Source organism: Myotis yumanensis, unplaced genomic scaffold, assembly GCF_028538775.1.
Source record: "Myotis yumanensis isolate MYYU_CA2020_CCGP unplaced genomic scaffold, mMyoYum1.0.hap1 SCAF_4, whole genome shotgun sequence".
Taxonomy (NCBI): Eukaryota; Metazoa; Chordata; class Mammalia; order Chiroptera; family Vespertilionidae; genus Myotis; species Myotis yumanensis.
The window spans coordinates 104,367,905-104,393,936 of NW_027223755.1; the positions used below are offsets into that span (position 1 = coordinate 104,367,905).

The window sequence follows — 26,032 nt, forward strand, 5'->3', positions numbered from 1 at the left end:
CAATGCCTGCCAGTGTGTGGAGGGCAGACGCCAGGACTTTCCAGAGCGGTGCTCCGGGCTCGGAGCCCAGCTTCTGACCTGGGTCCCCATTGGTCACGGAAAAGTAAGGAAAAGCCATTGAAGATGAAGCTACTTAAACAGGGGAACACCTTTCTGGTAAATGGTGGGAGGGAGGGGGGAAGAGCAGCACTGGCACTTGATCTGATAAAACAAAACTAAAGCTTATCACGTTTATTTTGTTAAATAGGGAACAAAATTTAGATTATGACCCACTTGGTTAATTCTGTCTCATTAGGAGTGTCTTGTCCCCGTCGCTGGCCTTGAAACTTTGGGGGCTCAGACAAGAAATCTGAGGGGACAAGGACCTCCTTGCCTCAGTCCCACATCTTGGTGGCCCCTGACTCGCCGTATTCATCCTGGCCCTGGGACCCGCCTCCACTCATCCTCCAGCCCTGGACGGGCTGAGGGAGCAGGGAGCTCTGCAGCCCCCTCCCAACCCCTACCAAGGCCCCTCTCTCCCTCGCCCTGCAGCCTGGGGTTGCTCAGACCTTGTCTGCTACACCGATTACTTCCGGACGGTCACCTGCTTCCTGGAGACGTGGACCCCCCACCCCGGCATGCTCACCCTCACCTGGTAAGTGGCTGGGCCTCACCGGCCCTCGGAGTGCTCCTCAGGGGGGCCTGGTCCCAGCACAGGACCGCAGGAGACCATGAGCTGAGTTGGACCTACTGTGTGCCAGATAGGTAGTTTAGCAATAAAGACAAGAGCCGCCGCTTCCTGGGGGCTCACTCAGCAACTTCACCCACAGCATTTGGTTTCACCCCAAGAAAGACTGTGAGATGGGAGTCACTGCGCCCATCTTGCAGACGACCACCCAGGGCTCATGGGACTTGTGCAGAGAATGACTGAGAGGCGTAGGGCAGCTCTGTCCAGCTCTAAGGCCGTCCTCTGTCACTCACGCAGGCCTGACTATGGTTTTGAGACGCCGAGGTGACGGGACTCCCACACGATGTTTTTGAGCGCTTAGTACATGCCAGGCAGCCCTCCACGTGCTTCACATGAATGACCACCTCCGGTCCTCACAATTATGACTCTCATTTTATAAGTGAGGGCACTGAGGTTCAGAGAGGTTATGCAACTTGCCCGAGGTCACACAGCCAGCGAATGGCGGACTTGGTTTCAAACACAGGCAGCCTGACTCCAAACTCCACGGGTCCTTATAAGTCCATATTGTTAAAAAAAAATCATGCATGACACTTGTTCGAGAACGGTAGGGCGGACTTTATTTAAAAAGACTATTTATCTTGACAAGCTAAGGCCACTGCACAGGGTTTTGCTGATTGGGCTCAACTCGGAACACAACAAGGAAAAGCTGGGTTTATAGCCAAGGAGCAGGGTGGGTCAGCGCACGGAAACCACGAGGCGGGAACACCAGGGGTCAGAGGGCTCCGTGCTAAGCCGACCTAACAGGGCTCCTGCTGAGGCAGCCCAGGGGGCCCAGACTCCACCGGGGGCTGGTGGAGGAGGAGGAACCCACTCTGGCATTGAGGGTGGGGCTTCTGGCTGGACCGACTTAGCAGGGGTCTTGCTCAAAGTAGACGATGCAGAGACAGACACGGAAACACAAAAGTCAGGGCCACGGTGAGGAGAGTGCAGAGGAGCCTGCGTAGCGTGTGGTCAAGGAGAGACTTTGCCATCACCCACTCATTCATCCCTTCACACGGGCACTTTGATTAAGCTCCTGCCTGACACGTGCAGGCACTAGTGACTCAGCAGAGGCCCAGCCTCGCGGTCCCAGGTGTCCTGGAGCTGACACACGCAGCGGGAGTGGCTGGTCACACACACACACACACACACACACACGCAGCCACCGTGCACCCAGCCCCCCCACACACACACACCCACCCACCCACCCACACACACACCCAGACACACCCAGACACACACACACACACACACACACACACGCAGCCAGCAGGATGCTTTCTGAGTACAATGAGCGCTGTCAAGAACAGGGAGCTGGACCCCCTGGTAGAGAGCAAGTGACGTGGGGGAGGGCCAAGGGGTCGGGGCAGCCTCTGTGGGTGAGGAGGAGGCAGCGGGTGAGCTGGGGAAGGGCCGTCCAGGGAGAGGGCACTGCCTGTGCAAAGAGCTCAGGCGGGGAGAGCTGGAGAGCTGGAGGCATGGTGAGGAGGTCAGTGTGGCCAGAGGGGGCGGAGCCAAGTGAAGAGGAACAGCAAGTACAGGAGGCGAGAGGGTGGCAGGGCCTGGCTCTGTGGTGTGGGCGGTGAGAAGCCACCGCGGAGTGTTAGGCAGGGGAGTGACGGGGAGTTTTTAAAGGCCCCCTGGCTGCTGTGCAAGGGAAAGAGATCGCTGGGACGGCGGGCAAGGCGAGGACCCCCCCAGGCAGCCATCACAGTGTCCAGGCTGGAGGCTTGGAGAGCATTGATTCAGGAGACGTTTCTATTCCAGCCAACATTTAGCAGAGCTCTGAACCCACACGTCCATACTGGCCCTGGAGGGTGGTCATGTTCCGAGCCTGAATTTGTAGGTAGCGGGGGTGGGGGTGGGGGAAATAGCTGGTGAACTTCTATGTATCCTTCAAAACCCATTGTTTCTGCCCAGTGGGAGTTAAAAAGCCAGCACATTTCCCCCAACCCCATGTTAACTACCTCCCTGGAAGTTCACCAGAGCAGGACGGAGCTTCGTGTGGCTCTTGCTTCGGTGTCTGGTGGATTTGGGATGGAAGGAGAGTGGGAAGGAAGCCGGAAATGCTTAGTGCCCTTCCTGTGGGACAGTGATGCAGGAGATGGAGCAGACAGGGTCAGAGATAGAATGCATTCAGGCAAGAGTGGCCCTATTTCTGCAGTTGAGAGCTGCTGCTCTGAGTGATGGAGTGAGTCCGGTCGCTTGAAGGTGTGCAAGCCTGGAGCCTGGACCAACCCACCAGGGCTGCTCCAGGGGAGGGTAAACCTTCCCTGGGGAAAGGCTGGTTGGACTAGGTCAGTGGTCAGCAAACTCATTAGCCAACAGAGCCAAATATCAACAGTAGAACGATTGAAATTTCTTTTGAGAGCCAAATTTTTTAAACTTAAACTATATAGGTAGGTACATTGTTATTAATTAGGGTGTTCCTAAGGCTTAGGAAGAGCCACGCTCAAGGGGCCAAAGAGCCGCCTGTGGCTCGAGAGCCGCAGTTTGCCGACCACGGGACTAGGTGAGCTGCAGCCCCACCTCCTGCCCCTTCCGTGCACTGAGCCCCGCCGGCCACTAGCCGTGACTGGCTGCTCTGTCCTCGAAGGCAAGACCCCTACGGAGAACTGGAGGATGAGGTCACGTCTTGCAGCCTCCACCGGTCCACGCACAATGCCACTCACGCAAAATACACGTGCCACATGGATGTGTTCCGCTTCATGGCCGACGACATTTTCAGTGTCAACATGACAGACCAGCCTGGCAACCGCTCCCAGGAGTGTGGCAGCTTTGTCCTGGCTGAGAGCCGTGAGTACTTGGAGGAGAACCTAGGCGGGGTTGGGCCCCATGCTCCCCGGGCCGGCTCCCCCTGCCTCTCGTTGGAGGTCGGCCCTGTAGATGCGGCGTTTGCCAGGTGTGGGGTGGCAGCGGGGCCTGGCCTGAACCAGAGACAGGCCGCAGCGGGTGAAGGAGCTCTGGGACCGGGACCTGGGGCTGCCGTTCTGTTCAGCCTGTGACCTTGCACTATAGAACGAGAGCCCCTTAAACTCTGACCTCTGGGACTCTCTCCCAGTCTGAGGCAAATGGGGGACTCTGAGTCACAAGAGAAACCTCCCCAGGTTTCCTCCCATCATTAGCTCCAGGGGGCAGGGAGGAGGCCCAGGGACAGAGGGCCCTGGCTGGTGGAAGCAGTTGTTTTTGTGGGTCCAGAGCCAGGGTGGGGCAGGGAAGGGGCCGGAGGCAGCTTTTAGTGTGATGTGAGCGCAAAGTGGGGTGTCCAGGTAGGGAGTGAGAGGCCTGTCCCCAGAGGCATGCAGAAACAAACAGCCAAGAGGATCCTGCCCTCGGGAAGGCGCAGGCCTGCGGTTTGGCAGTGTCTGCCTCCCGGGCCCCAGTGGAGGGGCAGGGGACACGCAGGTGTCTGTCATTCGCACTCTGGGGTCCAGGTCTGCACCACTTTGCTGAGTGGATGTCACACCACAGAGCATGTGAGCAAACTTCACACACATACCTAGGCACACCCAGACTTTCACATGCACACACACACATACACACATACACATACACACATACACACACACACGGACACACACATACCTAGGCACACCCAGACTTTCACATGCACACACACACATACACACATACACATACACACATACACACACACACGGACACACACATACCTAGGCACACCCAGACTTTCACATGCACACACACACATACACACATACACATACACACATACACACACACACGGACACACACATACCCAGGCACACCCAGACTTTCATATGCACACACACACACACGGACACACCCAGACTTTCACATGCACACACACACATACACACATACACATACACACATACACACACACACGGACACACACATACCTAGGCACACCCAGACTTTCACATGCACACACACACATACACACATACACATACACACATACACACACACACGGACACACACATACCTAGGCACACCCAGACTTTCACATGCACACACACACATACACACATACACACACACACGGACACACACATACCTAGGCACACCCAGACTTTCACATGCACACATACACACATACACACATACACACACACACGGACACACACACACCCAGACACACCCAGACTTTCATATGCACACACACACACGGACACACCCAGTCTTTCACACGTGCACACACACACGGACACACACACACACACGGACACACCCAGACTTTCACATGCACACACACACATACACACATACACACATACACACACACACGGACACACACACACACACACGGACACACCCAGACTTTCACACGTGCACACACACACACGGACACACACACATGCACAGACACACCCAGACTTTCACACACGCGCTCGCGCACACACACGGACACACGAACACTCATAAACCCCCTCAACCCCTGGCCTAGACAGCACGGACATAGATGCCCACATTCTCATGTTTATGCACACACATGCACACGCCTACACACATGCACACTCACTCAGCCATTTAGATCCAGGGTGGTGGTTTACCGAGCAGGGGTGCCCTCCTATCTCCCTGAGAGCTGGGCAGGCAGAGGAGGGCACAGGGCAGGGCTGCCCCTCCACCTGGCATTTCTCCGGCCCTCCCTCCCTGCTCCTGCCAGGGTCTGAGGCCAGGCCTGTGCTCAGCAGCGGAGGAGGCAGTGTCCTGTCCCTGGGCAGCCTTCCCCGGCCCCTTGGTCCTCCTGGGCCCTGGGCTGCGCCAGCATCTCCCGAGTTGAGTTCCCCCGTGAATTGGTCCTTACCAGCCAGCCAGCCCCCAAGGACGCTGACAACCAGGCCCCCGCCGGCCTGGGAGGAGAGGGGGAGGGCTTAGGGACTATTCCAGTTCCGAGGGACCCGTGGCTGAGAGAGCAGCCACCACAAAGCGCTCAGCACGGCGTGAATGTGCGCCTTCTCGCACCTCAGGCCGAGGGCGGAGTCGGCTTCAGAGCTCCTTTTGGAACACCTGGATTTAACAGGCATTTCATGAGGGCCTACTGTGTGCTGGACTCTTGTCCTCGGAGGTGCAGTCCCGGAGAACTAACCCTCTGCCCCAAGGAGCTGAGATCCCAGAGAGGGGGTGGCAAGCAGCTCGGAGAAGGCGGGTGTGGGCGCAGGCCCCGCGTCCCTCTGACAGGAGCAACTTGCCACTGGCTCCCCTGACGCTCCCTCCTTCTCTACTTAGCTTGGTCCATGAATGTTCACTCCGTGTGATAGGAACCGATTCCCTCTTCCAAGAGAGGACATGAAGGCACGCACTGTGGTGTGTCCTGCTCAGGTTGAAAGCAGATTTGGGAGGGACCCGGGGCCGCGTGTGTGGTCCAGATCGCCGCGCTTACCCTGTCGGGGAGGTGCCTGTGAGGTGCGGGGCGGTCACACTCACGGCCACTGCGGGTCGGGCTGCTCAGCTGGTAGCTTCCTGCCACAGCAGGACACTCATTGCAGCCGGGTTCTGCAGAGCAGAGTCATCAGCCCCTCGCTGGTCAGAGTCCTCTGCCTTCTCAGGGCCGATGGGGCTCACTGATCCCCTCACTGACAGCAGAACTAGAGAACCTGCGGGTGTGGCCATCAGGTAGCTTAGAAAGGCCTGGATCAGCAGCTAACTTTAACATTTGAGCGATTTCCTACAATAATCTGGGCTTTCCGGGTCTTTCCTTCCTGGCCACCCTGGTCTGCATTCCTGCCCGGCCCCTGTGCGCTGGGAGGGCTCTTTATAGTTTAGTGCCCACACCTGTTTCACTGTATCTGTCACCTGCCGCCTCTGAGTTTGCAACCCCACAGCAGTCCATTTTTCAGATGAGTAAACTGAGGCCCGGAGACAGGGGAAGCTTCACCCAGCCACCCGGGGCCACTCATCCTGGTCACAGAAAGGATGGGCCACCAGGGCATGTCCAGCTGATACAAATCTCACCCATTTTATCTTTCTGGCTTTTTTCTTTAAGTCAAGCTGGCTCCTCCTTTCAACGTGACCGTGACCTTCTCGGAACATTATAACATCTCCTGGAGCTCCAATTACGACTCGTACTCGCTCAAGGGCAAACTGCAGTATGAGCTGCGGTACAGGAAGCGGGGAGACCCCTGGACGCAGGTGAGACTGCAGAGAATGGGCGGGCGGGCAGGGATGGGGAGTGCAGCGCATCTGCGTGGGGGAGGGGAGTGCCCGGGAGACCGGTGAGCTGGCCATTCACAGCCAAGAATGGAAACCCAGGACACACCCAGGATGGAGCCCCCCTTACACGCTTTCATGCTGCCCTCTCCCCTTCTCCCTGGGGTAGGAGACCCCTTAAAACTGTTTCCCGGGTCCTGTCTACCAGCTGCCAGAGAAGGAGCTGGCACCTCTGCAGGTCCCGCCTCGTGTCTAGCGACAGTAGTTGTTTCAGAATTGGGGCTTAGAACCGTCCCACTTCGCTTAGGACGGCCGGCCGCAGTTGAGGAGTTCCGGAAGCTTCCATAACCAAAAGGTCCGGGGTCAGAGGACATTGTTTCCAAGCTGAAGGCCCAGCGGTGTCCTCTGTCTAGGTGCCCGAGGGTCCAGATGGCCGCTGTTAGAAGGGCTCCAGCGTTCTCTACCCTTTAGAATGGCCCCAGCTGAAGGTTTTCATGGTTTAGTCTGTCCCCGTGGAAGACTCCCGAGGTTTCCACGGCTAAGAGGCCTGTGGTGGGAGCCTTCCAAATGCCCGCTGTGGAGACGCCCGCTGTCTGGAACGCTGCCCGTTAAGCACTGCCAGGAGTGGCCGCCGCTGCTCCTGGGGCAGCCCCAGTCCCAGCAGGGAGGGTCCCCTGCTGTGGGATCAGAGAGCCATGAACAAAGCATCGTGACCTGGGCAAGGCCGAGACGTGCCCATGGCTCTGTGCTGCCCACACTGGGGCGGCCAGAACTCCAGCTGGGGCCTGGCTCTCGGGCAGGGAGCGCAGACCCCAGGAGAGGGCTGGGGGGGCGTTCTGCTGGGGGGTGGGGGTAGACGCAGGGCCGCCTGCTCACCCTCACAGCGCATCCTTCCCCTGTGCTGGCAGAGTCCGGGGAGGAAGCTGATCTCAGTGGACGTCAGGAGTGTCTCCCTCCTGCCCTTGGAGTTCCACCCAGGCTCCAGCTATGAGCTGCAGGTGCGGGCGGGGCCCCAGCCCGGCTCCTCCTTCCAGGGGCCCTGGAGCGAGTGGAGTGACCCGGTCCTCTTTCGCACCCAGCCAGAAGGTAGGTGTGAAGCTGGGTGGACACCCACTCTTGGTGCCAAGTCTTGTCCTGAGCCCTGAGACGTCCAGCGTGGTGCAAGGTATCCACTCAGCTGAGCCATATCCCAGGAGTAGCCCTTTGACAGTTCGGGAGCCCCTGCTTGCAGGCCAGGCCCTGCGTGGGGTGCCAGGGGCCTCCCCTGCCAGGCTGTGTGTCTCCCTATCAGTCTGTGAAGCATCCTTAGCCCCATTTTGTAGATGAGAAAACTGAGGCCCAGCAGATAAGGTCACTTACCCAGGGTGGGGGTGGGAGGGGGATTTGAACCCCCACCCATCTCACTTCAAGGCACCAAAGCCTTCCCAGCCCCTTCCCCTCCACCCAGACCCCTGCCCACCACCCCCCGCCACGTGCCTCTGTAGAGGTGGGTTCCATGTGACCCACTATGTGCTTCTTCCCAGAGCTCAAGGCAGGCTGGCACACGGACCTGCTCTATCTCTTCCTGGTCTTCACGCTCCCCATCCTTGTCTACTTAGGTCTGAAGATCCGCCTGCCTTGGAGGTGAGGCCAGGGGCTCAGGGAGGGGGGGAGATGGGGTCAGCCTGGGCCACAGCCCCTCTGTGACTCACCCGGGCTGGGGCACACCCGTCATGGAGTCGGTGGTCATGACAGGGGTGGTGACAATGACCAGCTCCCGGTTTCCTACGCGCTGGGCGCTCACTCAGCCCTCACAGCCGCCCCGTGAGCTGGATGCAGACAGTGACCTCCATTCGACAAATCCGGACACTGAGGCCCGGAGTCGGCAGGGGCCCTGCCCAGTTCACACGGCTGTGAAACAAAGGAGGACCTTGAGCCCTGTGCTCTTTTTCTTTGTTTTTTTGGTGAATCCTCACCGGAGGATCTTTTTTCCATTGAATTTTTAGAGAGTGGAAGGGAGGGAGGCTCGGAGGGAGGGAGGGAGAGAGAGAAACATCCATGTGAGAGAGACACACCCCTTGGTTGCTTCCTACACATGCCCCAACCGGGGCTGGGGATCGAACCTGCCCAGGTTTGTGGCCTTGACTGGGAATGGCCCCTCTGATGTGTGGGCCGACGCTCTAACCACTGAGCCACCGGCCGGGCTGACCCTTGTGCTCTGAACAGTGGCCTCAGCTGTGATTGTGTCAGGGAATTCTAAGCTCTGACCTGGGGGGCACGAGGGACTGCCCGGGGGGGTGACCCCCCCCCCCTCGGCCTCAACCGGAGATTTTGCTTTTATTTGTTACGTGTTGGTTTCTGCTGAGCGTGGTCCCTGAGGGAAGGCGCTGCTGACGGCGAGTCCAGCACGGGCCCCCGGGCCTCCGAGAGCGGCCGGCTATCGTGGGGCCTCGCCCGGTGGCAGCGCGTCCTGGTCCTCTCGGTCTAGAGACCGAGCCAGAGCCGGAGGCGCACCATGGCTCAGGGCGCTCCTGGTGCCGGGTGCCGGGTGCACCCCGAATCCCCCACAGCCCCGAGGAGCTGGCCTTTGCCCACCTGGTCCTAGAGGAGGAGCCGGGGCTCAGAGGGGCAGCGCTCACCAAGCACACAGTGGGCGGCGGAGCCCTCGTGCCTTCAGGAGCCGTGGGCGACTTGCTGCCTCAGTTTACAGATGTGGACATTGTGGCTCAGGGCAGGCGGGACGGGGGTGGGCAGGGACAGGGTGGAAAGGAGGCACTTGGGTGTGTCTTGGGAGGCGCTGAGACTCCTGTAGGACAAAGTTGGGGAGCATCTGAGGGGGAGGCCGGGCTGCCCTCCGCGAGATCGGGGGGCTGACCTTCTCTCTGCCCTCCCAGGCTGTGGAAGGTGTGGGTGCAGGTGCCCAGCCCCGAGCCATTCTTCCAGCACCTGTATGTGAGCCACAGCGGGAACTTCAAGGTGAGAGCCCCACCCGACCAGCCCTTGACACCTCTTACCTCTCCAGAGCCCCTCCAGTCCCAGCCCCAGCCCAGCCCAGCCCCAGCCCAGCCCCAGCCCCAGCTTCAGGCCCAGCCCCAGCCCCAGCCCCAGCCCCAGCCCCAGCCCCAGCCCAGCCCAGCCCCAGCCCCAGCCCCAGCCCCAGCCCAGCCCCAGCCCCAGCCCCAGCCCCAGCCCCAGCCCCAGCCCCAGCCCAGCCCCAGCCCCAGCCCCAGCCCAGCCCCAGCCCCAGCTTCAGGCCCAGCCCCAGCCCCAGCCCCAGCCCCAGCCCCAGCCCCAGCCCAGCCCCAGCCCCAGACTCAGCTGCAGGCCCAGCCCCAGCCCCAGCCCCAGACTCAGCTGCAGGCCCAGACCCAGTTGCAGGCCCAGCCTCAGCTTCAGGCCCAGCCCCAGCCCCAGCCCCAGCCCCAGCTGCAGGCCCAGCCAGGCCAGAAGCCAGACCTCGGTCTTGGCATCTGCCAAGTGCAGCAAGTAATTCTGGGCAGAGTTCGTCAAGACCATGCAGCCTTTCCCAGCCCCAGGAGCCAGCGGGGGGTGGGCCGGGCCAGGTGCACCCTGGGGCCACGAATTGGCTTCCTGGGTCTTAGATGCCCTGGTGTGAGGGTGGAGAGGGAGCAGTTCTGGAAAGGGAGGGACCCGCCTGCAAAATGCACCAACCCCCTGCCAAGCTTCAACCACCACAGCCACCACAGCGCCCGCGGTTCTCTGGGCCCATTTACCGCTCAACACCCACCCTGGGTGGCAGGAGGGGCCTCCCCCGGAGAGGATGTGGTGAGGCGGGAGGAGCCTGGAAGTCAGGAAATGCGGGCTGGCGCATTGATTGAGCTCCTGCCAGCTGCCTGGAGCTGCGCTGAACGCTCTGGGCTCCACCCCACACCTTCCCCGCAGCCCCTCCAGGGCGGGCGCTCCACCCCCCCCCCCCCCCCCCGGGGCCTGTGAGGAGACCCTGCTCAGATCACAGAAGTGGCTTTCGTGGGGAGGGGAGGAGCGTGGACTCCAGCCCACGTGGGTGGACCCTTCCTCTTTCCTCTGCTCCTTCCCAGAGCCTCCGATATCACCTCTATTTTGTATCCATTTTGCCAGTACTCATAGCACTCGCTGTGTCCTGGGCAGATATTAACTCACTTAATGCTCACAGCAACCCTGAGGAGTGGGTCCTATGTGCAGGCCCATTTCCCAGATGGGGACACTGAGGCCCAGAGAGAGTAACTGGCTCAAGGCCACACAGCTGAGAAGTGACTGAAAGCAGTGGTGGCAGCCACGTCAGGGTCCTGAGATGAGCTTTCCAGGGGCGAGAGGCTCACATCTAGGAGATTCCAGTTCTCGGGGATTCTCTCTGCTGATTGGATGGGGACCCTGTGTCAAGAGGGGGATCCTCAGCGCTTGGGGGCCGCTGCCTCAGTCCCTCACGGCCCCACAGCCCTTAGCCACCGTGCACACATAGGCCATTCCAAGCTGGCGGTCTCTCATTCAGTCAGTTAAACATTTCTCAGCCACTGACTGTGTTCCAGGCACTGCGTGAGCCTCGGGATGCAGCTGTGACCAGAAGAACCGGGACTTGTGCCCTGGCCGAGTGTCCGCTGTAGTGGGGACACAAGCAGGAGAACGCTGGGTTTTAAGAAATAAAACAGGGACAGGTGGGGGCTCTGTCACTCAGACCTCAGGGTCTCCTGTATTTTGGCCCCCGCAGGCCCCCGAGCGGCCCATGGTCTGAGTTTATACCCTCCCTGGCCCCCGTCCCATGCGTGACTCTCCCTCCCGTTCTCTCTCACAGAAATGGGTAGGCACGCCCTTCACTGCCTCCAGCCTGGACCTGGGCCCCTGGAGCCCAGGGGTGCCCTCGCCCTTGGAGATGTACAACTGCTGCCCCCCGCTGAGTGCAGCCCAGGGGCTGGAGACCACGCTGCTGCCCGCGCCTGCGGATCTGGTGGAAACCGACAGCGCCCCTAAGCCCGAGCCCGAGCCCGGACCTGACCCGGGCTACTGGGGCCCTGCCCCCTGCACTGGCAGTGCGGGCAGCTCAGCTTACAGCCAGGAGGGGGACCGGCCCTATGGCCTGGTATCCATCGACACGGTGACCGTGGTGGGCGCAGAGGAGCCGTGCGCCTGGCCCTGTACCTGTGGGGAAGATGGCTACCCAGCCCTGAACCTGGACGCTGGCCTGGAGCCTGGCCCGGGCACCGAGGACCCGCTCTTGGGCCCTGGGGCCACAGTCCTGTCCTGTGGCTGCGTTGCGGCTGGTGGCCCTGCCGGGCTGGGGCCCCCCTTGGGCGGCCTCCTCGACAAACTGATGCTGCCCCTGGAAGATGAGGCGGGTTGGGTGCCAGGGCCGCCTTGGGGCGGTGGGCCACCCCGAGGGGTGTCTGACAGCGAGGCGGGCTCGCCCCCCGCCGGCCTGGACATGGACACGTTCGACAGCGGCTTCGCAGGCTCTGACTGCGGCAGCCCCGTGGAGTGTGACTTCTCCAGCCCCAGGGACGAAGGGCCCCCCAGGAGCTACCTGCGCCAGTGGGTGGTCATGGCCCCTCCGCCTGCAGGGCCGGGGCCCCAGGACAGCTAGTGAGGCCAATGGCTGTTCAGAACTGGCCGTGCCCCCGGGCGGCGAGGCATGGGCGCCTGGGCTGTGGTGGGAAGAGGCCTGCAGCCTTTGGTCTCCCAGGGCCCTGAGCCTGGAGTTGATGCTGTGCGTGTGTGGCTCAGGGGCGCACGGTGTGCCTGCGTGTGCGAGCAGCACGCACGGGTGTGCACACGGCGGCAGCCTCCCTCCCTGCAGGGCACATGGGCTGGCCCCTGGGTCACATTTGAGAATCTGGTCCAGTGCTGCCCACAGGCCTCCTGGGACCAGGACACTGGCTGTGACAGACACCAAGCCCCGCCCCTGGGGCCTGCCCCTCCAGGAGCCGCACACTGTTCCTGATCAGGTGGGAAGACCTGGGGAGAAGGAGAGGCCTGTAGCTAGGTCTGAGCCTGGACTCTGACGCCTCCTGGCTGTGCCACCTCGGGTGCTGGTCCCCGCTCTGGGCTGGGACTTCCTATCTGGACATGTGGATGGTGCTGCCCTCGGGGAGCAATCAGTGCAGTCACCCACCTAGTGCACAGCCCAGAGCAGACCCTCAATAAACGTCAGCTTCCTTCCTTCTGAGGTGGGACCGAGGCTTGTGCTGAAGGTGGGTGGGGGCGAGAAAGCAGCCACAGCCTGGGCCTGTGGCCATCCCCACCCTGCAGAGGGGCACTGCGTGGGCGGGTAGGAGGTGTTTCCGGGCTTAAAATCAGTCAGCCTTGTCTCTTCAGACAGCCTCCCACCCACCAAAAATTGTTTTTCTGGCTCCTTCTGCCCATATTTAAATTCCCTTTATGCGCCCAGGAAATATTTATTGAGCACAGTGCGTGCTGGGCATTGTGCCGAGTGCTCGGTACAGGGTGGGAGCACAGGCCCAGGGACCCCCTTGGCACTCAGGGTGGGGACAGGGCAGCGGGAGTTGGCAGGAAGGACTGCGCTCTCATGTACTCGCTTGGGGAGTTAGGGGAGTCACGTTCTTGCTGATGATTTGTAAGTCTGTTGAAATGTGAATTGAGAAGCCAAGAAAACAGTTCTCAGCCATGTCTTGAAGGCACGTCCTGAACATCATTTTGCACAGGCGGTGATACAAACACTGCATATTGCACTCTACTCGTATTTTTAAAAAGAAAATGGACTGTTTTCCCCCGAAGAGCCTTGACCTTTAGAGGTGACTTTTCAAGACCATCCAGATGATGAAGGCAGCTGGGAGGTGACTCAGAGGCCACTCCAGGGCCCTGAGGGGAATCCCCACCCAGCCTGGAACCCCACTGGGACCTCCGCCTGTTACCCTCCCCTGCAGCCCGGCCTGAAGCAGACAGCTCTGGCTCGTCTCTCCTTTTGGGCAAGTCTGAGCTACACGTTGGTCCATCTGAAAGCTTCTCTGTGACTCATCTGTGAAACTGAGTGGTTGGGAAAAGTCACTGAGAGAATACCCGTGGTGTGGAAAGTTCTAGAACATTATTAACCTGGATTAGGCTGTTTGTGGCTCAATGGCAGCACAAATGTGAAACCACAGCCCCTGCATATGTGTGAACAGCCCTCACCACCCCACCATCACCCTGGAGACACCTGAGCCAAGGTGGGCTGTGGTTTTCTCACCCTCTTGGGGGCAACAGGTTCCAGGAGCCACCTGGTCCCCTAGGGCAGCTGCTCAGCTCTCCACACACACAGCTGTGTGCTGGGGGAGGGGAAGGGGGAGGGGAACTCCTGGGACTGACTGACGCCAGGTCCCGGGGTCCGACCGGGGCTCTGGCCTGGGCCAGACATAGCTCTTGACTGACTCCATCTTTGACGGAGCTCAGATCAAAAACATGGGTGCAAAATGAAGACAGGAGCGGGCCCAGCTGGGAGGATGCAGGTGTAGGAGGAGGCTAGATGGCTGGACCTACAGGCACATTGGTGGGTGAATATGGATAAGTGATGGAGAGACAGATGCAAAAGCTGGAAGAACAATTCGATGGGTGGATGGAGATAAACAGATGCTAGAGACAAAGGTGATGGAGCCAATAGATGCTCCATGAGGGAAGGACTATTTTGTTCACTGCTTTCTCCTGTCTGCTACATAGGAGGCCCTCAATAAAGCCCGATTTGTAGCGTTTGCTCATTTCCATGGTGTAAATACGTCCACCATGGCCAATTTCAAGCAACAACGTCATGACCACACGTGGAACTGGGAAGGGGTGTGCACTACTGACTCTCCCAGCTGGGCCGGGCCGGCCCTGGGACGCCACGGATGGGAGCCAAGAGGGGCATCAGAGGGGAGGGTGGGGGCTGCAGGGAGGGTGCGGTGTTTGTTGGACTTTGAAAACCAAATAGGAATTGTTAGGTGCACCAGCCTCCAGGCAGCTGGAGGAGCTTGAGCTAAGGCCTGGAGGTGTGACCAAGCCCTGAGCACCAGGAGGTGGGGGAGGTGGTCTTTGTCACCCAAAGTCCAGGCCAGGGTTGCTAATGCCCTGCTTTTAAGAGGCGGGAGGACTGAAGCAACACCCCTTGCACAGACGCCACATTCTGCTCCGGGCCCAGCCCTTTTCCATCGCAGGCTCTGAAGCGAAGGTGTGGAATGGGCTGGCGACCTCCTGAGGTCACCCACTGAGTAAAGCTGAGTCAGAACCTGAGCTCTGGTCTCTGATCCCAAGTCCAGCTCTTCCTCACTGTGCTCTGCTCGTAGGGACTGAGGTCAAGAGGCAAGAAACTCAGCCGACACCTGTGGGTGCCCGTTGCTTCTCGCTGTGCAGCACCCTTATGGGGATGGCTGGCTCCAGCTGTGGAGTGGCTACGGACCCAGGCCTGGCCGACTGAGCATTCCATCTCCCACGGCCACAGTCCCCGTCAGGGAAAGACATGTGGCCCAAGCTGGTCTATGCACCTTTTCCTGGGATTGCTGAGCTGCTGGGGGCACCAGGAGGAAACAGGCCTCCCAGCACCCAGGAAAGCGGACTTGGGAGACGGCGACATAGCCATGGGAATCTCTCTTGAGCTCCTGGAGCCAGCCATGCCTGAAACCACAGTCCCCTGGACCAGCGGTTCTCAACCTGTGGGTCGCAACCCCTTTGGCGGTTGAACGACCCTTTCACAGGGGTCGCCTAAGACCATCCTGCATATCAGATATGTATGATTCATAACAGTAGCAACATTACAGTTATGAAGTAGCAATGAAAATAATTTTATGGTTGGGTCACAACATGAGGAACTATATTTAAAGGGCCAGAGGTTGAGAACCACTGCTCTGGACCTTGAGGTACATGAGTAGGGAAGGTCCCAGGCCACCCCCAAGCTCTTCCCAGACGGTTCTCAGAATGCTCTGAGCCTGACGCGGCCCTCTGCCAGGATTAGAAGAACCCCAAACTCCAGCTTCCCGCCCTTCCCCATGGGTCACTGGGAGCTCTCAGCCAGGGCTGCTGTCCCGGACGCCTGCTGTGGGAGAGGGAGGGTGGGGGCAGGGTGGGGGGTGAATCAGACCTGGCCCTTCATGTTACCCTTCACTAAGGAGGCCCAGAGGGCAGTGACCTGCCCAGAGTCACCCAAGGCTGTGAGCCTCACTCCGCGTGCTGGGCTCCTTCCCACCACCTCCTGCTGGAGGGAAAGCCGCTTCCCTACTCCCATCCGGGACGCGGTTCCCTGTCTGGCTGCTGGCACCCCGTGCTCAGCCCTTCACGGCCCATCCCAACGACACTTGCCCCAGATGCACCATGGGAGTCAGGAAGAGGCCTTCCCGGGGAAGGTGAAAGAGTGAGCACATGCATTTCCGTCCCAGGAGCCCATTCATCACACCAGGAGTCAGAAGTCTAAGTTCTCAGCAGAGAGGGACATGGGAGAGGAAACAGAGGAGTCCAGACTTTGCTCACATGTCACCTCAGTGGGACCTGCACTGGGTCCCTTACTCAAAACTGCAGCACCCACTTCCCTGGTTTCAGTTTGTCCCACACTTATGACACTTTGACTCATTTGTCGTCTTTACTCTGTCCCACTAGTGCAGGGGTTTTACTTCATTCACTGCTGTTTCAGAGTCTAGCATAGTGTGGCACGTAGCGGGTACTAAACAATATTGAATGAGTGAATCAATAGCAGGGTAGTGACCGAAAGGCAGAGGGCTGGGAGGCCCCAGACCTAGGATGCCACAGAAAGATGAAAACAGGTCTCCTTGGGAGTCTGTGATGGAGCGAGCCCCTCCCCCACTGCTCGTCCCCTGGGGCAGCTGTGAGTCTTCCCCATCCCTACTGGCAACAAATGTTTTCTTTCAAAAACTGATGGCCCCAGAGGAAAACCCCTTGCATTCTGCTACCTAAGGGTCTCCCCGCATAATGCTGGCTCCCTACCCCGGGGCGAACCCTGCCCCTGGAAAGTGGTGTCAGGAGGCGGCATTTGAGGCAGGAAGTCTGAGCTGGAGAGCCAGCAGATCCACTTCCCAGCTTCCAAGTTTGCAGGAATTATTGGGCCTCCTGGGGCCTCAGTTTCCTCAGACGTGAAATGGGTACACTGATTAGACATACCTTTTTGTATGCCTGCCTGTTGAGACAAGTGCCAGATACAGTGTCTGGCACATTTCAAGTAAGAAAATGTTATCACTTTGTCAAGATTTTTTGTGGGAAAATCACACCACCCCTGTCAGCTTTTAATGAGCTCAGCCTACAGCCTGGACTAAGGTGAAGCAGCAAGAACAGATGCTGGGCTGCTGCTCTGCTGTCCAGGGGACTCCACTTGCATCTGCCGGCGCTGTCAGGTGGCATACAGAGGTGGCCCTAGACAATTGCCACAGCAATCCTCTGCGATGGGGACATGGTGATGAGGACCAAGGTGAACTGGCAGGTTCTTTTCTTGAATTCAACAAGGGCTGACTTCTCCTTGGATGGGTGGGCCTGCACTGGGCCCTGGGCAGTGCAGGTGGTGAGATCACTAAGGTGGGGGGGGGTGGGGGGAGATCACACGGGTGCACACACCCCCACGCACAGATACAAACATATAGGGATACATACACAGGCACACGCACATTTGGAAAACCCCTGGTAGAGTGGGTCAAAGGCCTAAGGGAAGGAAGGGTGGTCAGCGGGAGAGGACAGAGATCACTCAGCCCAGGGGCGTGGGCGGCCCGAAAGGAAGAGGGCTCGGGAGGCTGGCAGCAGCTGGGGTGGACGGAGGGAGGGATGGAGGGAGGGGGCTGGCTGTGGAATGCACAGAGGTCGCCAAAGGAAAGCCCCATCGCTCCACTTGAGGTGCATCCTCACCCCCATGTCCAATCTCCCTACCACGTGTCCGAAGTGCCCCCGACCTGGGGCACGGGCAAGGCAATGAACCGCCGAGCCCTGTCGTGTGCTGGCACTGGGTGTTCTTCAGCCCCTCTGTCCTCCTGGGAGGGAGGCATTGAGTAAGGAACGTTCTGGGATGCGAACGTCAAGATGCCCAACCCACCTTCCTTCTAGCACATGACGCATTCCCAAATCACCAGCATTGGCAAGTATTGGATGTTTATAAAGCAGACCACATCCATAGTCCTACTTGATCTGAAAAAAATCACCCCAAACACTGCCCTTTCACACTTGAATAAAAATGAAAAAGGAAGAAAAAAATAATGCTAAGACTTGGCCAGGCTTTGGCCTTGCTGGGTTCACCCTCAGGACTCCAGACCCCATGTTCCTGTCCCTGGCCTTGGAGTCAGGCCCAGAGTGACCAGGTCCCAGTGGAGGGAGGACAGCAGCACAGGCCTCACGCCCAGCCAGGCCAGCGCCGCAGGTCAGACGTGCGCAGGGCGGCTGGTTGTGTAAGGAACAGACCCTTCAGTGGCTGTGAGGCCAGACCCAGGTGGGGCTGTGCTGACTGGGGTGTGGGGGGCATGTCCCAACTTCTGACCTAAAAAAATATGAAACCAATTTTTTAAAATGCTGGCAACAAAAACAAAAAGAGCTTCCATGGACCAAACCCATGTCCCAGGCCTGCGAGCTCGGCCGCATGGCCCGGGTGGGCCTGCCGCACACCTGCACGGCTGCCGCTAAGGAACAGCCGGGCCAGCTGGGGAGGCGGGCGGTGCAGGTGGCCGAGCTCAGCCACAGCTCCCTCTCCTCCGATTTCACTGGGAACACCCACTCCCAGCTGTGAAGCAGCTGAAGACAAGGACTCCCCCAGGAACAGACTCTTCAGGAAACACACAAAACTAAATGTATTTTACTTCACTGTAATTGAACAATAAATAAACACATGCCAAACGATTTTTCTTTCTTTCTTTTTTTAAATGAAGAAAGACGTTGAAAAATGAAACAAACCCCAAACCTACAGAAACTCTGGGTTTCTTGCCAGCAGGAGGGCGTGCCCACCCAGCTGGAGGCCTGCCAGGGGGCTTGCCAGGCTAAAAAGGGGCCTGCAGGCTCCTCTCCGGGAGGCCAGTCCCAGCCCCAGGGGTCAGACGTCCTGCCTGGACAGGAGTAAGTCTCTGCGGGGCCCGGGGCGGCAGGGCACACAGCTCTATTCTGTGACGTGTCCCCACAAGGCCCGGGCGCTCAGGGGCACTTGGGCTCCTGGGAGCCAGGGAGTTTGCCGTGTGCTGGGATCCGGGACACAAGGTGTGCACGGACAGGGCAAACCCAAGCCCAGAGCTCAGGACCCCCACAGGCCAGCAGCTGACAACTCAGATCCATACAGGAGGCTCGGGGCCCAGACAAGTAGCGCAGTTCCTCAATGGCAGACACCTCGGAAGCCTGTGGAGAAGTTTGCTGGGGCCTCTCAGACTCACACCACCCAGGAGGCTTCAGAGGGAACAGCAGGCAGCTCGCTGGCAGCGGAAACGTGTCTGCAGTGACGGCCAAGGCCCGGCAACAAGAGGGAGAGCAAGGGCAGGGGCCGAAGTCTCCATGCAGCCACTCCCTACAACTCCAGGGTTCCCGGGCCAGTCGGGCAGAGAGCAGGCGGGTGGCCTCTTCCTGAGTTCCAGGCCGGCTCGGGGAAGGCAAAAGGCCCCTCCCTAGGGGAGCTCGCCCCCCACCCTTGGAGGCAGCGCCTGGATGGGAGGGGCCTGGTGGCCACAGGTGCCTCACAGGTGGATCCACTTGTTCCAGTTGACCTCATGGGGGAACACGCGGCCCAGCCGGAGGGTACAGTCCAGCGTGGGCTCATAGAACACCATGCAACTCTCGCTCAGGCTGGAGGGTGGCTCGGCCTCTTCCACCACGGGTTTGGAGAAGAGCGAGACGGGCGTGGGCTTTAGCAAGCGCTTCTTAATGCAGCCAAGGAATTCCAGGCCCTGGAGAACCAGACACACAGGATGAGAGGCGCATTTATGGACACGTCTGCTCCTTCCCAGACAGGGGACACCTGCACTGGCCTTGAGTGACAAGTAGGGACGTATCAGGAGGCCAGAGAGAGAACGGTGTGACCAGCATTCCCCTGGGTCAAGCTGCTTCCAGATGGGGTTTTGTTTGGCCGACACATGCTTCAAGGCTCAGGAAATTCGTTTCCACTTGTGAGGAGCTGGAGCCCCTGGGCACACATGGCCGTGGGCACAGGGTGGGGATTGGGCCCGCGGGGACACAGCTGCCCCCAGGAGGCTGAGGCATGTCTCCAGCTCTCCCTGCCACCCACGAGGGCTTGCCACTTGTCCACCAGGCTGCCTGTGGGCCTGTGAGCTTGTGGCCCTCGCTAGAGAAAGGGTCAGAAATAAGAGCCGGGGCTCTCAGAATCGAAGATGGTGGCATAGGTAAACACCGGCTATGCCGCCGTAAACAACCACTTCAAAAATACAACTAAAAGACGAACGGACATCAACCAGAACCACAGGAAGGCTGGCTGAGGAGAGACTCTTCAACTAGAAGGAAAAACAACAGCATTACGAGGCTCAGAGGAGGCGCAGTGTGGAAAATTTAAAGGTACGGTGGTGCGGCGGTGCGCGCGCAAAGCGGGCTGGTGGCTGAGGGCGCGGTTGTCGTTTTCAATCAGGAGGGAGTCTCAGACTCTGGGCTACAGATCCGGGCGAGTCTCTAGGGACCCAGACTCAAACGGGAGAAGCGGGACTGTCTGGCTACGGTCCCTCCGAGGTTTGCAGCGGTTGCGGGGACAGAGAGGCAGAGTCCCTGGGGACGGACTGAGAGCAGCCATAGCTGCTCCCTCCCCCCGCCCTGTTGAGCCCACCCCGCCCAAGCCCTGCGCAGAGCCATTTGCCGATCGCCTCAGGTAAAGGCTGGATTAGCGCCTCCCTAGAGGACTGAAGTTTTCCACACAGCTGATTCCTACAGCCAGTCGGCCTGGTGGTCAAATCCCTCTAGTGTTAACTACAACAATTAAGGCTTGGCTAGAACAAGACTGTGCACAAAGACCACAAGGGGGTGCACCAAGAAAGCATAAAAGATGCGGAGACAAAAAAACATGACAGAAATGGAGGATATGGAGCTAAGAATCGCAATTTTGAGGGCTTGCTATAAACTTGAGCAGAGCCTCACAAAAACTAATGAGACCCTCGATGCTACGATAAAGAAATTAGAAAGTAAGCATACACGGACTGAAATAAAGAATATTATACCCAATAGCAGACCAGAGGAGCACAAGAATCAAACCAAAGATTTGACAAAAAACACCCAACTGGAAAAGCAAAATGAAAAAAGAATCCGAAAGTGTGAAGATAGTGTAAGGAGCCTCTGGGACAGTTTCAAGCGGACTAATATCAGAATTATTGGGGTGCCAGAAGATGAGAGACAGCAAGATATTGAAAACCTATTTCAAGAAATAATGGCAGAAAACTTCCCCCACCTGGTGAAAGAAATGGACTTACAGGTCCAAGAAGCGCAGAGAACCCCAAACAAAAGGAATCCAAAGAGGACCACACCAAGACACATCATCATTAAAATGCCAAGAGCAAAAGACAAAGAGAGAATCTTAAAAGCAGCAAGAGAAAGAGACTCAATTACCTACAAGGGAATACCCATACGACTGTCAGCTGATTTCTCAACAGAAACTTTGCAGGCCAGAAGGGAATGGCAAGAAATATTCAAAGTGCTGAATACCAAGAACCTACAACCAAGATTACTTTATCCAGCAAAGCTATTATTCAGAATTGAAGGTCAGATAAAGAGCTTCACAGACAAGGAAAAGCTAAAGGAGTTCATCACCACTAAACCAGTATTACACGAAATACTGAAAGGTATCCTTTAAGAAGAGGAAGAAGAAAAAGGTAAAGATACAAATTGTGAACAACAAACATGCATCTATCAACAAGTGAATCTAAGAATCAAGTGAATAAATAATCTGATGTACAGAATGAACTGGTGATTATAATGAATCAGGGACATAGAAAGGGAATGGACTGACTATTCTTGGGGGGGAAAGGGGAATGGGAGATTTGGGAAGAGACTGGACAAAAATCGTGCACCTATGGATGAGGACAGTGGGTGGGGAGTGAGGGCGGAGGGTGGGGCGGGAACTGGAAGGAGGGGAGTTATGGGGGGGGGGGGGAGAGGAACAAATGTAATCTGAACAATAAAAATTTAATAAAAAAAAAAAAAAAAGAAATAAGAGCCGGGACTCCATGTTTAAGCTGAGCAGCAGCCTGGGCCAGTGGAGGCCGCTGGGAGTGCCAGCCGGGGCAGGGACCCAGGTGGCTGGGGGAAGAGTGCTGAGCAGAGCTGGTGCCAGGGTGTCAGAGGGCAGGACACAGGCGTGGGACTTGCTGCCCGGCAGAGCTGCCTCGGAGGGCGACCTCTCAGTGCAGGGCTGAGCAGAGGTGAGGCACGTAACGGGGACACCCAGAGCAGAGGCTCTTCTGAGAAGCCTGGCGCTCTGCCAGGAGGATGGTGGGCCAATCTCTGCATCTGTTGCCCCATGTGGGTGGTGCTTTATGTGGCTGCCGCACCCACCCCCCCATCCCTCTGAGACCCCCGGGAGGGGCGCACCTGGAGCAGCTCGAGCACGGCGATGGGCTGCAGGACGCCCTGGTAGTGCTGCAGCAGGCAGCTCTCCGGGATGCCGGGCCTGCTCATGATGTGGTACAGCACGGCCTCCATCATGCCCTTGCACACCGGCGTGTTCAGGTGGCCGTCCACGATGCGCCACGGGCGGCTGATGAAGCAGATGCTCTCACAGTCCCTGCAGGGTGGGCAGGTGGGCATCAGGCTTGGCGGGAAGGGGAGACGGCCCGCTCACACGGGGCCCCCAGTTCAGATGGAACACTGAGGCTCAGAGAGGTCCAGGGTCTGGCCCAGGTCACAGGCTGAGGATGGTCTACCTTCTGCTCTTCCGGCCCCCTCCCCCCATCTGGGCAGAGGGGTTCCAATCCCAGGGCCCATGAGCACCGGCCGAGAAAAGAAACAGTGTGGGACCTGCTCAGACTCAGCCGCAACCACCGGCAGGGAGGGAGAAGGGCTGACTTCCGGGTTTCCCTCTCTAGCTGGGCCCAGGCCAGCGGCTGCCTCCACCCAGGCCAGGCTCACAGAGGTCTCACTGCAGCTCTACCGTGTTGTGGAGGGGCTTCCAGACACACGTTCCTTAGAGCAAAGGTTCTGCTGACCCTAACCCAGTGACTGGTCTGCCACTCGGGCCCAGGTGTGGGACAGGCTCTGGACCAGCTGGACACCCGGCTGTGGCTGGGCCCTGGGTGCACAGAGCCTGAGCTCTCGGGAGCCAGGAGCACACGCATCCCATCAAGCTGAGGCCATGCACACAGGTGGGGGCGCCCCTCACTGCGAGACAAACCGGACACTACACGTGCCCAGCAGGCTGGCCCCGTCGCTGCATGCAGGGAGCACCTGACTCGTCCCCCAGGGAGCCCGGCCACCAAACGCTCCCACACATTTCCGTGTCCCCGGCCGAGAACCCTTGTGCTGGGCAAACTAGCCAATACTGTGACAGGCCTTCACGTTATCGTTACTGTGGCCTCCTGTCGGGGACCCGAAGGACACGCTGCCCAGTCTCTGCCGCCCCCGGCCTCCTGACTCTGGGCCACTCACCGTGCTGCCCGGGAGACACTGCCGGCCGCACCACTCTCTGCCGGACCTGGCAGAGGGAAAGGACGGGAGACTTTAGAGGGTGGAGCCTGTCTCTCCCACCCCATTCACTCGACAAGTACTCCCGGGCTGTGGGGTGACGCTGTGAAGGGAGGGACAATCCCGTTCCGCACGGAGCCCCATCCTCCAGTGGCGGCCACGGAGGCCGCAGCCAGCACACCCAGAACCAAACTGGGATGGACCGCGGGTACCTGTGTGGGTTTGTTCCCAGAGCCCAGCGGAGGCGATCACGCCTCGTCCTCCACCAAGAGCCCTGACCACAGAGCTGGTGTGTAAAGCCCTCGGAGAAACAGCCCCCAAACAAAACATCCCGAGAAGCCACCTAGGAGGCCCCTGCTGCAATGCGGACAGGGAAATGGCAGGGTCAGCCAGGGCCAGGCCTGAAGGAAGGGGGCACCTCCTATTTCTGCCACTGCCCCTTCCACCGGGACGTGGAGAGCCTGCTCCAGGGCCACCAGCCTCTGCCAGGACGCCCAGGCCTGCTCAGGAGCTGCAGAGCCCCCTGCCCTCGAGTGGAAGCACTAAGTCCTCTCCCTCCAGGTGAGCCGATGGAAGCTGAAGTAAAGGTTCCCGGTCTCAGAAGACGGGCAGGCCCAGGGACAGAGAATGGACGGTGGGGGGCCGGGGAGAGGAACAAGGTTCTGTACCTCTCGCGTCTTCCGAACCCTCTGGAAGTTGGGCCTGACAGCTCAGCTGCTCTTGGCCTGTGGAGCCGGGTACCCCGACTCCCTCCTGGTCCTCCTGTCTGGCTTCTGATGCTCCTGGGAGGGGGTCCCCTGCACCTGTGTCTTCAGGAGCTACAGGAAGAGCAGGTGCCGGCGTTTCTGCCCCCTCCTCTGCCCTGGGGCTCGGGCCCAAGCGCACGTCCTGGAGCGTGGGTCTCTTGGCTGGGGGCTCCTGGGCACTCTCGGGGTCGGTCTCCCCGCTCGGAATGACCGGGTCGGTGCTGGCCCAGCTGGCACGCCTCTTGCTGCCCTGGGAGCCCTGAGAAGGTGGTGCCTGCCTCTCAGGGTCGTCCTCTCCGGAAGGCCCCTCCGGGGGTTTGGCCTGGGGGTCTTCTCTTTGAGTTTCTGTGTCCTCGTCTTTCCCTCTCAGCCGCACCGAGTGCAGGAGCCAGGGCTGGGCAGAGGCCATGGTCACCAGGCGAACGGAGTTGCCGCCGACTTCCAGCACCTGATGTCGTTCCAAGAGGTCCTAGGAAAAGCAGGGGACACGCTGGGTCTGGGCGGGACCCCAGATCATCAGGGTCTGTGTCCCCTGCCTGATGTCCAGTGTCCTGACCAAGTGCCCAGGGCCATCAGGCAGAAACAGGAGGAGGAGGCGGGGCTTCCAGCCCCGGGCAGCCACCAAGCGGCCGTGTGGCCCTGGGGCAGTCCCTTCCCTCTCCAGGCTGTGTGCCTGTTTGTAGAACAGGCCAGATGCGTGAACTGCACCCTCGAACCTGATGTGACATTACAGGTCTCCTGCCGGCCAGCGTCCTCCCACAGAAGTCAACACTCCGAGCGTCACCAAGTTCTGCAAAACCCACTCTTGTTCCACACGAACAACAGCCCCCTCGTCGTCTCCTGTGCCCTCCTCCCAAGTCCTTGTCCTTACCCAGGAGCTGACCCTTGGAGTGGCACAGGGTGTCACCATCATCTTTCTTTTACATTTTCTATTAAAAACCCACAATTTGGGCCTCACGGATTTGCCTGGAACCAGCCTCTATCAGGCCTAGTGGGTCTGGGGAAGGTTAGCAGTGGGCACTCGCCCTTGGGCCTCTGGGCCAGGCACCAGGAGCTCAGGGAGCCCCCTGAGCCATCCCGCCCTCCCCACCCGCCCGGCTCCAGGTGCACCAAGATGCCCATGAATAAGCGAACCCCACGGACAGCAGTTGTCACCACCTCTCCCTTCTGCACTCACACGCGAAAAAACTTGTTTGATAACATGCTAGGGCCTTCCTCCTCCCCATCTCCCAGGACACTGCGAGGCAGGCGTCTCTGAGACATCACCACTGCCTCCCACTACGGACAGTGCGAGGAGGGCAGCAGCCCCCACGGCACTCCATTGAAAAGGACCTTCTGTTGCGACAGTCTTGGGTTTAAGGGTCACTGAAGCTAATGGGTCCCGGCAGGTAAAGTGGTGAGAAAAGGGCTCCAGCCAGGTGGGCTGAGGGAGCAGGGCCCGGTGTGCACAGACCTCTTAACATTCAGGAGAAGCTGGGTTATAGGCAAATGTCCTAGTTTTAAATGGTGACAACGAATTCAATTTTTTAAAACATTACACGCTACACCCCACACGCAGCGCACCTGCAGTGTGCCCCTGGACTGTGAGCCGCAACTTGTGCTTCGGCTGCCCCAGGCTGCCTGCGAGCAAGCTCACCTGCACGTAGTCTGTGAAGGTCTTGGTGCGCTCACCATCTGCCCTCTCAAAGGCGGAGAAGCGTCTCCTCAGCTCCGCCTTGTCCACCCCAAAGCATCCGGTGGCCGCAATGGCCCTCTGGACCTCCAAGGCGGCAGACACGTCGGCAGGCTTATAGCCAGACAGCGCCACCTGGTGCACAAACTCTTCCAAGCTGCAGGTGTCCTCTCGGCGGTGGATCAGCCTGGTGAACGTGCCAGGGAGGCAGGAGGTTCCCACTGTCAGCTCTTCCAGAGCAGGGGCTGCAGAGAAAGGAGGATGAGG

The 26,032-nt window shown here is 59.1% G+C and overlaps 2 protein-coding genes across 5 annotated transcripts in view; one reads left to right on the forward strand and one right to left on the reverse strand.

Moving 5' to 3' along the window:
- Positions 1–14,490, forward strand: part of IL21R (interleukin 21 receptor) — a 37,454-nt gene extending 22,964 nt beyond the window's left edge. For 2 of the 3 annotated variants that reach the window (XM_070413418.1, XM_070413420.1), the window contains 7 exons: positions 532–634; positions 3,303–3,502; positions 6,675–6,820; positions 7,747–7,924; positions 8,362–8,461; positions 9,712–9,793; positions 11,607–14,490. In XM_070413418.1, coding sequence (XP_070269519.1) covers positions 532–634; positions 3,303–3,502; positions 6,675–6,820; positions 7,747–7,924; positions 8,362–8,461; positions 9,712–9,793; positions 11,607–12,392 — 1,595 coding nt within the window. In that variant the 3' untranslated portion in view covers positions 12,393–14,490. The remainder of the gene's footprint in view (positions 1–531; positions 635–3,302; positions 3,503–6,674; positions 6,821–7,746; positions 7,925–8,361; positions 8,462–9,711; positions 9,794–11,606) is intronic. The other variant, XM_070413419.1, reaches the window with a different exon arrangement.
- Positions 14,491–18,542: 4,052 nt separating this feature from the next.
- Positions 18,543–26,032, reverse strand: part of GTF3C1 (general transcription factor IIIC subunit 1) — a 91,893-nt gene continuing 84,403 nt past the window's right edge. For both annotated transcript variants that reach the window (XM_070413421.1, XM_070413422.1), the window contains 5 exons: positions 25,730–26,010; positions 24,016–24,562; positions 23,312–23,357; positions 22,259–22,451; positions 18,543–19,620 (listed from right to left, as the gene is read on the reverse strand). In XM_070413421.1, coding sequence (XP_070269522.1) covers positions 19,411–19,620; positions 22,259–22,451; positions 23,312–23,357; positions 24,016–24,562; positions 25,730–26,010 — 1,277 coding nt within the window. In that variant the 3' untranslated portion in view covers positions 18,543–19,410. The remainder of the gene's footprint in view (positions 19,621–22,258; positions 22,452–23,311; positions 23,358–24,015; positions 24,563–25,729; positions 26,011–26,032) is intronic.